Raw genomic sequence first — 15,614 nt, 5'->3', positions numbered from 1 at the left:
CCCTGTCTCCAAAAACCAAAAACCAAAAAACAACCCCCCCACAAAAAAAAAAAAATTTAACCACCAGATGTGGTGGCACATGCCTGTAATCCCAACACTAAGGAGGTTGAGGCAGGAGGATCATGACTCCAGACCAATCCCAGTTCCATATCTGTTTCTGTATTTAATCTACTGTGATTACGCTGTGTTGCCTGAGCACATGAAGGAAATCAGATTCACGACACTTGGTTGGGAAAGAGGAAACTGTCCCAACAAAACAAGAACAATTACAAAACCCTCAAATTCTACTACTGACAACAAAATACCGTCAGCTTTTTTTTCTTTCAAGTAATAGCTTCACTTTATTTTCAAGAAAATGTCTGCCAAGTCCCCCTGCGTAAGCAACCACAATTTACCTCTCAACCCTTCTATCATATAAAAATGCAGGCTATGAAAAGAGCAGCCAGTGTAGCTTATAATTCAGATTTTAACACGCACGCTGTTGGTCAGGCAACCATCACATGTCCCTACACAGCAGAAGCAATAACGCATACTTGGTGCTTCAGCTGGGACCTTAAAAAGATGTACTCTCAAGGGGTGAGATTTAATAAAATCAATTCTTTTTCTTGCTCTATCCAGGACATTCTCGAGTAAAACTGGATTCGTTTTTCAAACTACCCACAAAGCTCGGTGAAGGAAAGAACCTGTGAACACAGCCAGCAGTCACGACCTGTATCCATGCGAAGGTGTCATGATTTAGTGATCGCTGCCTTGGGACCATATGGATGTCAGTGGGGAAGGGAACTGACAGAATGATCACGAGAGTGGTTCTGACCTCTTGGTTCCCTGTGAAGGAGTTAAGGAAACCTCACTGACCACACTATGAAAACTACTTAACTACATCCACACAGAACAGTGTGGCTCCATCTTTAAAATGTAACGCCAAGCGAACAAAAACCACAGACACTGCATGAGACTCATTTACATGAAAACATAAAACCAGGCAAAGCTAAGCTATAGCGTTACAGGTGCACAGCATCATGAGGTAATAAAACACACTGGGAGATTTTAACACATTGCTCTCCTAACTGGCAAACTGAGATGAATATTAGACTTCAGAAGTTTTGTGTCTGTGGGTGCACAGACCTAGGGAGGCCAGAGGACAAGCTCCGGCCTTGTTCCTCAGCCACTATCTACATGGTTTGTTTACCTATTCATTCATTCATTCATTCATTCATTCAATTAATTTTTAAGACTATGTCTCTCACTGCCTTCATTCATTCTTTTATTTATTTGTTTGTTTATTTGAGGTCGGGTCTCTCACTGGCCTAGGACTCAGGCTGGTTGGTTAGCAAGCCCCAGGGATCTATATGTGCCACCACACCTGGCTTCTTTATGTGGGTTTTGGATGCTGAACTGAGGTCTTCAATAAAAATAAGGATCTAGCCAGTCATGGTGGCGCACGCCTTTAACCCCAGCACTCCGGAGGCAGAGGCAGGGAACTCTCTGAGTTTGGGGCCAGCCTGGTCTACATAGTGAGTTCCAGGACAGACAGGGCTACATGGTAAGACCCTGTCTCTAAACAAACAAACAAACAAATAAATAGACAAATTACAAAAATATAGATTGATATATGAACATTATCTTTGTTTTATGATTACTTTTAAAACTAATAGTAAAAAGATAACTAAGACTCACACTGGAAACTAAGCATGGTGGGACATGCCTGGAATCCCAGGACCTGGGAGCTGGAGCAGGAGGAACAGGAGGTCTAGACTTGCTTTTGTTACAAAGTGAGTTTGAGGCTATCCTGGTCAACAAAAAACCATGCCTTCAAAAGCCAAGAAACTGGGGCTGAGAGGACAGGTCAGAAAGTGCTTGCCTTCAAAGTATAAGTCTGGAGCCCCAACACTCTCATAAAGAAAGTTAGGCATAGAAGGATGCTTCTCCAATCCCAGCGCTGGAGACAGGTAGATAAAGCCCTGGAGGTCACTGACCAGCCAGTCTGGCCAAATTGATGAGCTCCAGGTTTAGTGAGAGACCATTTCTCAAAAAATAAGGTAAATGGGGGCTGGAAAGATGGTTCAGTGGTTAAGAGCACTTACTGCTCTTACAGAGGACCTGGATCAGTTCCCAGCACCCACACAGCTGCTCACAGTTACCTGCAATTCCAACTCTCTTCTGGCCTCCACAGGCAGGTAGGCAGGCATGCACACAGCACATGTACATACATGCAAACAAAACTCTCGCACATATAAAATAAAAATAAATGTTTTTTAAAATAAGGCAAACAGTGATTGAGAAAGAGACCTGATGTTGACCTCCAGCCTTTCGTCACACACACGCATGTGCACACACGAACATGTACATATAACACTCACACAAATAAATAACAGGAAAAACAAAACAACAACCACCAAAACCCAGCCTGTAGTCCAAGCACTGAGGAAGCAGAGGCAGGAGAATGGCTGCGAATTTGAGACCACCCTGATCTATACAACAAGCTCCAGACCAGCAAAGGGCCACATAAGGAGATCCCGCCTCAAAATTACCAGAAACATAACAAACAAAACGAAAGGGGGAAAAAAAAACTTTGCAAATGTTAAAACCTCACCTTTAATGTTCCAAAGACTGCAGAAGTCAACAGAAATTAGAAAACACTAAAACTGAGTAACAAAACACGATGTCTCAAATCTGTGAGGTGAGCTGAAGCAGTACTGAAGAGATCTTTACAGTTTTAAGTGAATTTTGTAGGAGGGAAGATGGAAATTCTCAGTTAGTGAACTGAGAATTTGGCTATCAGGGAGAAGTCCAAAGAAAAGAAAAATCCACCCGCAGCCAAGCCTGTCCGAAGGAAGCTGTTTTATCTAACCCACACAACATGGCCAAAGCGCAGACCATCTGTCTCTGCCGTGGTACCTCAGCTGACAGTTTCAACTACCCAGTTAGTTCCGAACAAGCAGAGGAAGTCAGAGGCAGCAGCTCTCCCAACCCTACTGCCAACTGCTCCAAAAACATCCTCCATCCTCCCTAACCCCTGCTGTGAACTTAATACTTTGAGAAAAAAAACTCAAATTGTCCTTTTGTACAGACCTAGAAGCCATGACTTGAAAAGAAACTCAGAAATTCACTTAGATTGTCCCCAAATCAGGTTGGAGGGAAAAAAAATATACACACAAAATAGCGGCAAAGACTCTGAATTATCATGAGGAATGTGTACAAATTTTCATGCCTGTATATGCACTTGTGTGCATGTGTGAAGAACAGAGGTTGACATCGGGTATCCGCCTCTATTGTTCTCAATTTTCATTTTATTTTTTAGATTTATTTATTTATATGTATGAACGCTTTGCCTGCACATATGTACGTACAACACAACGTGCTCAATTTTTTGAGGCAGGGTTTCTCATGGAACCTGCTCACTGATTGGCTAGACTGGCTGGCTGGCAAGCCGCCCCCTCCCCATCCCCCTGGCTCTGCCTTGGAATGCTGAGCCAGGCATGGACTATTCATGTGAGTGCTGAGGACACATCAAGCAATTTATCCACTGAAGTCGCCTCCGCAGCTCTTTCTTTCTCTTATTCTTTCCCTTGTACCTAGGCAATATCTTTCCATCTCCTCCTTGCAGCTATCTACAGTATCCACTGATGGAATTAAGGTAAAGCCTCCTACAGCCTCACACACACACACACACACACACACACACACACACACACACACACACACACGTGCATGCACAGGTTATAGGTCAGCCTCAGGTGCTGTTCCTCAGGACAGTACTACATATTTTTGTTGTTATTGTTTTTGTTTTTCAAGACAGCGTTTCTCTGTGTAGCTGACTGTCCTGGAACTCACTTTGTAGACCAGGCTGGCCTCAAACTCACAGACAGCCTCCTGTCTCTGGCCCCTCACCCGACCCCCACAGTGCTGGGATTAAAGACGTGCGTGCGCCGCCACCGCCCAGCTGTACTTATTTTTGAAACAGGATCTTTCACTGAGACTTACGGCACACCAATTAGGCTTGGAAGGGTAGCCAGCAAGCCCTAGAGATCCTGTCTCCACCTCCCCAGAGCTGGGACTAGGAGCTTGTGCCACTGTCCTGAGCTTTTCTGTGGGTTCTGGAATCAAACTTGGGTCCTCATGCTTACGTGAGCAGTACTTTATGTTAGAAGCTATCTTCCCAGGCCCTCCAGTACTTCTTGGTTGTGTTTTTCACCTTTCCAGTTCTGCCTGAGTCACTGCAACAGGCTTCAGTCTTAAACCGATGTGCTCTCAAATCTCCAGAGACCACAAAGCATCTGACGGCAACATCCTAAGACACCTTCAGTCTCATGAACTCTGTCCTTTAGTGGCATTAAAACCACAGTCCTTGATAATTGTGGTTTGAATGAGAATGGCCCCATATGTTCATATACTTGAATGTTTAGTCACCAAGGAGTGGAACAGTTTGGGAAGGGTTAGAAGGTGTGGCCTTGTTGGAGGTTTCAAAAGCCCACACCTATATCCAGCGTCATGCCTCTGCTTCCCACCATGATCATGGACCAACTCTCTAAAACTATAAGCAAGCTCCCAACTGACTGCTTTCTGTTATAAGAGTTCTCACAGCAATAGAACAGTAAGACAATCTCTGGCCCTTTGACCCAGACCTTAATTCCTCCTCAGCCTGACTCTAAGATGGTCACCAAGCTGCACTCTCAGTGGGCTAGTAATACAGATACGAGGTTGCCCAGTCCTCACAGGCCTACAGCTAAATCCCACAGTCAGGAAAAGCCACTGTTCCTCCATCTCTGCTGGATTCTCACCACTATTCCTGGGTTGTTCTCTTTTCCTTGGCCCCTCCTCTTCTCCAAGGCTGTCTGCGCTCCTAGCCCTGCAGGCTGCCTCTTCCTCTCTTTCTATATCCTACCTCACAGAGGAAAAGGAGGAGGAGATGGAGGGGGCTCAAAAACTGCTCATTTTTCAGCCTTTCCTCTGCTGGTTCCCCTTAGCAGCTAGACTCCATTCCAAATGCTGCCTTGCCAAAGAGCCCTTCACTGACCCACTGGGGCACCCATTCTGCTTCTAGCCTACTTTATAACCCTGTTCATTTCCATAGAGGGACATCTCACAAATACAGGGCACTGAGTTGCCCCCAGATGACAGTATGTGCTTGGTAATAGTACTTAAATGCACTGGTTCCTTGGGAACACTTTTTCCAACTGACTGAGTTTTGAATTACTTGTGAGCTTCAAGTAGAGCATATTTTTGGTATAAAATTCAACCACCTTTTTCCCATTTCAGGCCATTATTCTGTCAACTTTTCTGTGTCTCTTCCTTTTAAATTGGTTTCAGTCTCATCCCCGCCATCATTCCACTTTCAGTTAGTCACCTGCCTGTCATTTCCTCAAACCTATTTTGTCATTTTAGATTTGTTTGGTTAGTATTTTTTCAATTTTTTATTGTATGTGTACAGGTGTTTTGCCTCCATGTATGACTGTGTACCGCTTGGATGTCTGGTGCCCAGGGAGACCATCAGAGGGCATCAGATCCCCTGAAACTGAAGTCACATACAGCTGGTTGTGAACCGCCATGTGGGTGCTGACAATTAAACCTGGTCCTCTGGAAGAGCAGCCAGTGCTCTTTACCCTTGAATCATCGCTCTAGCCCTTGCTACGTTCTGAAACAGGTCTTACTCTTTAGCCAAGCCTGGCCTCTAACTCATGGAAATCCTCCTGCCCCGTCCCCCCAGGTGCTGGAATAACAGGCAAGAACCATGACTTCCAACCCATTCTAGATTCTTTGCAGTATTTAACATTCTTCCTCTGCCTTACCCTGAATTATTTTCAGCAACTTCTATACAAAGACATGATCAGTGACTGCAACATAAATGCCACCACAGGGCAACCACAGCCTCAATCTCATCCCCAACTGCTTCTTCTTAAAAGCCTCAGCATTCACCCTTCCTGCTTCCCTTCATCCAAGTGAAGCTGTTCTTGCTCTCCACCCAAGCCTCTGAGCCCTCTGGGTTCTCCTGGAAATGAACTCTCAATTATGAAATTCCCTGGCCTTTTGGCCACATGTTCCCTCACATGTCTTCCTCCAAAGCACCCTTTAAAAGTCTTCAAACACCATTTCATCATATCTAATCACAGACGGAATCACTTAAACCTAGCACTGTTGAAATCTGAAGAAAATCAGGAACTGTTCGAGCAAAAAAACTTCCCATCTTTAACAGAAATATAACGTCAAAAGGGTGTGGGACTCTCTACTCAAGCAATGTGTAGAATGTAAATTACATAACTTCCCAGGTAACCCTCCCCAGGTTATTAACAAGAAATACTCACGTAAATAAGTCCTGAATAGTAGCGGTCCTTCAGATTATGTAAAACAGAAGCCTCATTCAAGCACGTCAACTCTGCCATATCCTCCACCTTGGAGAACTTGGGTGGGTTCATCTTCTGAATGTCATCTTTGTTGACCATTGCTTTCTTGCCATTCTCTGCCAGCTCCACCATGACTTCATCGCCCCGCTCTTCTTTGATACTAGCTGCCTCAAAACCATGGCGTTCTGATGGGATCCACACCAGCTTTTTAGCTGTCCAATCAGCTTGAGTGGCAGGGTTGTAGATGACAGCCCTGTCCACAAAGAGATACCTCTCCGGATCCTCCAGTCCAGTTCTCTGGGCCATTGTAAACAGAAGGATCCAAAAGTAATTGCCTCTAGAAGAGAAGGGCAAAATTAGATGCTTATGAAATATAAAATAATTTACAAGTTTGACTTTCTAAGAAACAGAAAGCAAAAGCCTCGGATAAACATGAAACACACAGTTAAAGAGCCGAGCATCCAGTCCATCCCCACAGCCACACTACTCCATCTTCCAAGGTAAACTTCAGGGGTAACCACTAATCATGACTCTGGCTGTCTCATGGCCATTCAAGATCTGCCCTCAGTTACCAAATGCAGACGTAAACATCCAAGCTTCGGAGGGACCGTTTTCCCTCTCTATCTCCTCCTTCACCCTCACCACAAATGAAGCAGAGTTATGAGGGGAAAGGCGAAAGAGAAAAGAGATACATAACGAAAGGCCCCGGAGTGGTACTGGAATTATTGTGACCACAGGCCAGAGCTACAAAAACACATACGATTGCCAGAGAGTAAGGAAGCAGGTCCAGAGTGTAGCTCAGTGGTGGAACATTTGACTGGCATGCACATGGCCCTCGGTTCCATCCCCAGAGTACAGAAGTGGGGAAGAGAGAGACAGACACACGCAGTGAGACTGTATGAATGAATGAAGAGCTAAATTATGCCTTCCAGTTCACCTTCAGATAAGACTCAAGGCGATCCCCTATAGCTTCCCTATGGCCCTTTAGTCTGTCACAAGGGAACCACAGAAGACAATTACACCTTGGCTTCCACCCAGCCTTTCAAGTATGTGGTGGCACCTATTCAGGTCTCCATCTGTACCCACAACTGCTCCCACTCCACCTTCTGCCATCCTCACCTCTCACCTGAGTGTCTATGTGTTGACTAACAGTTTCCTCTGGGATTAAAACATTCCATCCTGCAGGAAGCTCCTTAAGCAGGAAGGTAAATAACTCAAAATAGCTTCAGGAAATCCCTGAAACTGACCAGATTCACTAGGCCCCTCCCTGCTAGAGTAAGTAATAAAAGCCAAGAGTCGTCCCATCTGTCCGTGTGTGTGTGTGTGTGTGTGTGTGTGTGTGTGTGTGTGTGTGTGTGTGTCCTGTGTCTCTCCGCCGTGTGTGTGTGTGTGTGTGTGTGTGTGTGTCCGTGTGTGTCCTGTGTCTCCCCACCCCCCAGATGCAGCAGAGCTAAGCTATAAAGAAGACTCTCCCACAAACTGAGGGGCTAAGAAGACACTGAGGCCAGACCAGCTGCCTGGAAGAAGCAGAAACCAGTCAAGCTGCCTGAAAGAGGCTTACACCAACTGAGGAAAGCACCTGGGAAGGAAGGGCTCTCCAACCTGTTGAGCTGCCTGCAGGCTGTGTGGTGTGCTCCAGGTTCCCAGCTCTGTGAGCTGTCACCTGTGCTGGGGTGGGCTTTGGGGATGCAGCTGTCTTTGAGTTATTTCTGCTCCTGTAACCTCTCACCCAGTCCTGTAAGTAACCCCAATAAAACTCATTAGTTCACCAAGTTGAACTTGGGTGGTATCTGTACTTTGGTCTGTCATGGCCTCCCTGTCTGGGGTGAATAGAGGTGTGTGTTGCATCTCCCGAGAAAAAGTTTTATAACACAACACCATGTCTTCCATTAACAGTGTGTGGCCCTGAAGCAAACCTAATATTACAGAAATGATCTAACCAGTACAGAAGAAAAGAATCATTAGTAGCTTAAGCCATATTGAGGAAATGTCTGTTCTGTGACTGTTACAACAGTCAGAGCTCAAAATAGAATTGGTTTATTTAGTGCTCACTGACTATTGGAATATAAGAAGCTAAGCAAATCTCTAGGCATGTCAGAGTGAGGCACCTCTCCCATACTTGGGCAATTAGTCTTCTGGACCAAAGGACATCACACACCTTCCTGATGTCACTTGTCGTTCTTCCTGACAGCGTCTTCGTAGAATCTAATACCATATCAAACATTTCTTGCTACTACTCCAATGTCCAAGTTATTCCAAAATTCATAGGAAGTTTCTAAAACTTCATCCAAATCAACCCAAGAAACCAAGCACTGACTTTTACTCTATCAAATTTCTTCAGCTTCTCCCCTTACCCCAGCACAGCAGAAATACTGGGGACTCTTGGTAGGTGAGAGGATCAATATAAGCCATCCTTTGTAGGTTGTACGGAAAAAAAATCATAAAGTCATCCAAAGTTGTAAATAGGTCATTTACCTTGAGTCTATAAATAAACCTCAAGCTCTATGAACTCCCTGAAATAGTATAAACCATTCAGGACACTTCATGTGTACATTTGTGCATTATCCTAAGGAGACCACCCACAGCTTTCTTCAAATTCTCAAAGGGCTAGCTACACCCTGAAAGGTTGTAGCTAACTGCTGACAGCAGGCACCGCTCTCTAAGCCCTAAGAAGAGTCTATTCCAGTCAAACAGTCATGATCCTTCAGAAAATAGCTGTTCCATGTAATGCACTGTAAACGCCTATGCTCTGGAGCAGCGGTCTCACACTGGGGCATGCATTGGCAGCACAAGGAAGGCTTATTAACATACAGACTGCGGACCCCATCCCCAGAGTTCCTTATTCACTAAGTCTGGGATGAAGCTTAATTTCTATATCCCTCCCCCACCTTTCCTCTAATCTTTTTTTTGTTTTTGTTGTTGTTTTTGAGACAGGGTCTCACTATGTAGTCCTGAGTATCCTGGAACTCACTCTGTAGACCAGGCTGGCCTCAAACTCACAGAGATCCACCTGCCTCTGCCTCCCGAGTGCTGGGATTAAAGGCATGGTGTCACTACACCTGGCTCCCCCATCTCTTAAAAAAAAAAAAAAAAGAATTTATTTTATATATATGAGTATTTTGCCTGCATGTATGTATGTGTACTACATGCAAGCTTGGCACCCATGGAGGCCAGAAGAGGGTGTCAGATCCCCTGAAACTAGAGTTATAGATGGTTGTGAGCTACCATGTGGGTGCTAGGAATTGGAACCCCAGTCCTCTGCAAAAAACAAGTGCTCTTAACTGGTAAGCCATCTCTCCAGCCCAAACTCTGCATCTCTATCAGCTGATGAAGATGCTATGGGTCCTGGACCACCACTCTTCCACAGTTCTCTCTCTCGACTACAAACACAGTTGCTATCCTATTTTATAACTTAAACCTACATTTGCTTCTTAGGCAAATACAAGAGAGAGGGCAATACAGAAAATATTTGTGGGCACACATACAATCAGAAGTATGGTGAGGACTGTGCTTAGCAGGTTATTAACATGTCTTTCCAGTTTTGACTGCACAGTGGTAAAAACTGTGCGGATCACCTCAGAAGAATTTGAGGGAAATAATAAGCCACACACTCCACATTTTGGAAGTGCTGACTATTAAAAGTGGAAAAATTCAATTGTAACAAGATGAGTTTACCTTATTCTTAGTTGGTTAGACTGTATATACAGCACTTTGGAATGCCTCCTGTTGTCTGTAAGTCTACATACATTAATTTTCCGTGGGTATAGAAACCATCTTAAATTTGATAGGCAGCTATAAATTGGAATAACTTAAGTCATTTCTATAGCAGGTCTAGAAAATGTAAATTGTGAAATTTTTTGTTGCTTTATCAAATGGGGACATTTAAATTTTATTGGTACATGTTTAAGACGCAGAAATGTTATTTTAATGTAAAAACCCCTAGTGGATTATGAAATTGCCATCACCACATGCTTCTAGTTTTCTGGGGAAGATAACACACACACTTTCCGTTTATTGAGGCCCAGGCAGCTGTCTTAGAAATCCGTGTGTAGATGAGGCTGGGTTTGAACTCCTAAAGTTTCTGTTTCCACCTCTGGGATCACAGGTGTGTACCACCATGCCCAACTTCATTTATTTTTAAATGAAGTCAATTCTTTGGGTCTTCAGTTGAGCAGTAGATTACAAATTATTTTTATTTTTAACACTTTCAGATTTTTTTCTACAACTAAACCTCATGGGGATGGTTACCTGTCCCTTGCTGTGTGGTATTGGTCAGTTAGCCTGGTCCCTGGTACATGACAGAGAATCCTGATCTACTTTACATAAATGGTCCCCATCTTTAAATTTCACGTCAACTTCCCCCAACCAAACCCTTCCCTCCTGACCCAAATGCTACCCTTTCACACTTTCTTTTCAGGTCAGTCTAGCAATTTAATCCTTCCTTCTCCTTCGCCTCCTCACTGCTCTGCTGGCAGTCTCCTCGACCTACCTAGCCTGGCACCAGGAGGCTTACGAGGCAGGTAGGAGGTGCTCCTGGGGCTGTTTAGTTCATAGTCTGTGAGGCCAGCAAAGATGTTTCAGTGAGCTGAACTCTTCACTTGTGCTTGCCAAGTATACTGTATTTTTTCACTCCGTTGCACATTTGGTATTAGATCTGATTTTAAACTGGCATTTAACATGTACCACTTGCAAATATTTTGCCTTGCTGAAAGGCTAATACCACAATTTTTAAAACAATCTTGTTATGCATCCCTAATTACATCCAGGCACTATTCTAAAGAGTTACACATATCAAGGCCTTAATCCTCACAAGAGGGGTACAAGGTAGCTTCCATTAATAACTCCATTTCACAAATGAAGAATCCAAAGAATTCCGAGAATAGACAAGTAACAGGCCCAAGGTCACATAGCAGAGGTCACAAGTAGCAGAGGAAGTCTTAAGCCCTGAGACCAGGCTACAATGATCAAAGTGAGTGACCAGGGAAGAAACTTTCAAGGATATGTAGCATCCATATTACTTGTTACCAAATTAAAAAATCCTGTTTACCAATAATGGGGTAAAGATTATAGGTTCTGTCAATGAACACATTAGCACAACCTGGCACAGACTTTATATTTTGAAGGAAAATACCTTACATTTAAGAAAAAAGGAGAATAAAAAGGAACCTCTGTAGTAGATAGGCATGGAGAGAATTTGGAGGTGTATCTGTCATCTGAAGTAACTATATGTGTCTAATTATAATTAAATCATTTATCAGTGTATATATAAAGTTGCCTCCTACAGAGGCAAAGTTCCCATTCCTTGCATTGGTTGTAGACAACCACCCCTGGGGCATCCACCCAGCTCATTTCTGACGTCCAATGAAATGCCACCCAGCAAAATTCTCAGCTGCCTCCCAACACAAGGAAAACAATTCAATTTTATGATCAGACTGAATACAGAAGAACAGATAAAATAATGCCAGTTAGCCATCCTAGAAGATGCTTCTGGAACAGATGAACCAAATGAGAACTGCCCCAATCTGTGTAACGCTGTCTACTACTGAGGTCCCTGGTGTTAACACGGCTGCACGCATCTCTTAATTTATCAAAATTCTACTTAACCAAACAACCACAGACACAAAAGGTAAGACTGCTATGAAGCCCTGCACCAATTAATAAAATACTTCCAAAACCTGGATCTTAAACTAGGGGTTTTAATTCCTATGTGGTAACAACGTACATCAAAGGCTGAAGCATATGGTCATTCACCCTACAACGGTGCCCTTCAAATTTTCCTCCATCTCACTCTCTATCCAGTCTCTTCATTGTAATGATTCCCCTAAGGAGCCCAGATACACGGCCAAGCACTCACAGGTCACATCCTTTTACTGCAAAAGCTTGTGGTATATCACACAATTTGCACCATATGCTTTCTGCTGATAAGGATGGGAAGAACGGAATTTAAGATGCACAAGTAAGGAGATACATAAAATGGCCACTTTTTCAGAACCGGAGACAGACAGGGCATACTTACACATCAAAAGCATGGGGCTACAAGAATAGTTAATAGAGGCAGATTGATGAAGGGGATGAAACAATGAATTAGATTATAAAGTTTTCCAGAGTCAGATACTAACAGGAATAATTAAACCTCATCCAAAGCATCCTTAGTTTCAATGTTTAAAAAAACAAAAACAAAAACAAAATCTCAGCATAGCCCAAGTATTATATTTAGTATTATTTTATTCAGCAAAAAACGGCAGTCTTTGTTCCATCCGCAGTCTGGATCTACCCCGCCTGCTTTTCCCTACCCCACCCCACCCCACCCCACCCCCTTCCATCCACCGCAGTGATCTTGAGGAGAGCTGCAGAGGCCCCAAGAAACAAGAGATAACGGTCGTAGGTAGAGACCCCGTTACCCAAACCTCAGCAGCTCGGGTCAGACCCGCCGAGTGGCCACCTCCTCCCTAAGGCCCCAGTTCCTAGGCAGGCCTGAGTGGGAGCCTCTCGGGTCCCTGGGCCGCATCCGCCCACCACAGGCCCACAAAGCCCCGCCAATGCCAAGGACTCCACAGCTTCAACTTCCCTCCGACCCAATTCTACTTCGATTTTATGGGATCAGGGTGTGACCCCCAACTGCAGAAGGCCAGGGAGAGATTCTCCGGCAAGCCACTACCAGATCACTTACACAATAAAGCCATCCAGAGGCGAGGGCTGACCCTCCCCCCCACCAACCCCCGGCCGCTCCGCTACAACGCGCCCGGGCCACATTTCCCGCCTCGTTCCCCCCAACGGCCCAGGCCTCGCCCGGCGTCCACCTCCCGGTCCTCCACGGTCCCCAGCAAGCGTGGCATGCCGTTTAACTCCCGCCCTCCTTCCCTGAGCCCAGCTCTGGAGCCCCTCGTCCGCCGCACGCTCCCCAGATCACTTCATCCCACCGGTCCCCAAAACCTCACAGATCCAGGGTCCGCCTTCTGAGTCCTCGGAGAACCCCTCAGCCGCGCCCGGGGAAGCCTAACTCGGCCTAACCCACCATGCAACCCACCCAGGGGCCCTTCCTTCCCGCGCCCCGAGCACGGAGATCACACCCCAGGACTCAGTCCTCTCCTAAGAGGACAGACACGCCGGTCGCCTCCGGCCTCCTACTAGGGCACTCACCTCCCAACCTCACGCTTCCAGGGATCCAATGCAACTAGGAGTTGGTGCCGACATTCCCACCCCCTAGATCTCCATCCTTATCCCCTCCAAGGACCGTCCCCACGCACACCCCGTCCCTCATCTCTGCAGGGGTCTCACTCTCAAGGACCTCATTTCCTATCCCTCCAGGGGGTCTCTCCATCTCCATACACTGGGGTCCCGTCACCTCCACAAGGTCCGCTCTCCACAGCCCAGTCTGCTTTTTCCCAGCTCGCGCTAGGGCTCCGTCTCTGTGCTCTGGAGTCGCCGGGTCTCTCAGCCCGGGTGTCCTTTCCTCCTGGTCGCCCAACAGTCCCCGCTCCCGGGGACACCGCACTCGGACCCAGGCAAACCGCACCTCTCACCTTCAGCCGAAGATGGTGGCGCCAGCGCACGTCCCCAGCAGCGACCACAGATCCAGCGTCTTAGTTCCAAGCCCACCGCTGCCTCCGCCGGGCTCCTTTAGCACTGCCGCTCGCGCCTGCCCCACCCACTCCCACCCTCATTGGGCCAGCTCCACGCCCATCACCGCCGCCCCCAGACCCACTGGTCGGTTTGCGCGCCCATCTCCCAGGAAAGACGTTAGCAACCCGAACGAAGCTACCTTCCCAAGTCCGGCTCCCTCCACCCACCTGGAATGATGCTCATTGGCTCCCGCTCCCGACCTAGGCCCACAGGCTCCCAATCTCATAGGCTGATCCTCATGCCTGTCAGAGACGCCGGGAGGTGCGGCCGGGGCAGTGGCGGGCGATTGGCTGGCTTCGGGGGAGATGGACAGCTGAGACTAACTGGGAGCCGGGCGATACCGCGAGGCAGCGGGCGCCGACCCTGCTGGGGCGTGCGCGCTGCGCTAGTCCAGGGCTGTGGGGCGGGGACCGTGGGGCAGGTGTGTCACAGCAGAAGTCCCCGTCCCCCACTGATCGCGTCTCGCTGTAGCGTCAGGACGCCGCGGCAACCCATTCGAGCGTTCTGCGGCCCGTCGGCTTGCCGCAGCCACGGTGTCCCGCAGCGGGACCCGCTTCCACCGAGGACTTGCCGGCCCCCGGAGCTGCCTGCAGGGGCGGGGCGGGGCGGGAGCGCGGTCCTGAGGCCTGACGTCACCCTGGAGCTTCAGGGGGTGGGAGCCGCTGCTGTGCGGTTCACCTGCAGTGGGGGCGGGGTGCCGCTCGGCCCATGCGCAAGAGCTCTGTCCTGACCCGGCTGCAGTCGGTCAGCCTGGAACACTGTGGCCCCTGGGGTCACACAATCCCCTCCCCCCCCGACCCTTTTACTGATGCTTTTTCCTGGCGCCCGCTGGACACCTTCTCGTGGCCCGCGGCAGTTGGATGTTTGCAAGCGGATAAGACCTGCTTGCTCAACCTCTTAGGCTGGACTGAGATTCCAAAAATATAAGAAGCAAAAGGGCCTGACAGAGAAGACGTGAAAGCGACTTCATTAGTTCATGTGTTCATTCACTCATTTATTCCAGTTCCCTACAGAAGAGGAGGTGGGTAGGGTCTACAGGATTCCTGTGGTGTTGTATCCCTTACAGCCGAAGAACTAGTGGTTCAAGTGCCTTAGAAAATGCCTAGGACCTCAGGTGGGGGTGGGGTTCCAAAACAAGGAAACTGGAAAGTTGAAGTCAAAATTGTAATGAAGTGTCTGCAGAATCTAGTCAACTCTTAATTATACATGCATATAAATATTATAAAGTCAAAAATCACAAGAGCAAAATGGATTACTTGTTCTTATAAAAAATGTTTTCAAAAAATAATGCCTCAAGAATTTTAGTATTTAGTATTGGATATATGTGTGTGTGTTTATAGATACCTTGTAAATGTCTGGGAAACTTCTAGACTGTTTTTTTTTTAAAGTAGAAAAAATCGAAGACAAGGCAGGAAGTGATAAGAAAGGGTTGGTGGAATTCAGAGAAAGCTCCAAGGCAGCTGAATACAGAGCCCTTCAGGTGGAAGTCAGAATTCTTTGTCCTTTGTCCTGATCCATCTGGTCCCCACCCCCACCTGCCCGCTGGGGTGGCTGCCCCCTGTCTAGGTGTCTTGTGTCTTTGGCACCACATGAAGAGTTCTATCCTTGTGAAGTCTGCAGAGGAAGTATAAATTAGCTGTACAGAACATG

At 46.7% G+C, this 15,614-nt stretch overlaps 1 protein-coding gene across 1 annotated transcript in view; it reads right to left on the bottom strand.

Moving 5' to 3' along the window:
• Myh10 (myosin heavy chain 10) overlaps positions 1–14,294 on the bottom strand; it is a 136,917-nt gene extending 122,623 nt beyond the window's left edge. Inside the window, exons 1-2 of the mRNA XM_059270938.1 lie at positions 14,132–14,294; positions 6,303–6,678 (exon numbers count right to left, since the gene is read on the bottom strand). Of these exons, the coding sequence (XP_059126921.1) occupies positions 6,303–6,678; positions 14,132–14,190 (435 nt within the window). The 5' untranslated portion in view covers positions 14,191–14,294. The remainder of the gene's footprint in view (positions 1–6,302; positions 6,679–14,131) is intronic.
• Between the last annotated feature and the right edge of the window lie 1,320 nt (positions 14,295–15,614).

This window comes from Peromyscus eremicus, chromosome 8a (assembly GCF_949786415.1).
Source record: "Peromyscus eremicus chromosome 8a, PerEre_H2_v1, whole genome shotgun sequence".
Taxonomy (NCBI): domain Eukaryota; kingdom Metazoa; phylum Chordata; class Mammalia; order Rodentia; family Cricetidae; genus Peromyscus; species Peromyscus eremicus.
The sequence above is the reverse complement of the archived record's forward strand: the minus strand, read 5'-3'. Positions and strand labels throughout refer to the sequence as shown.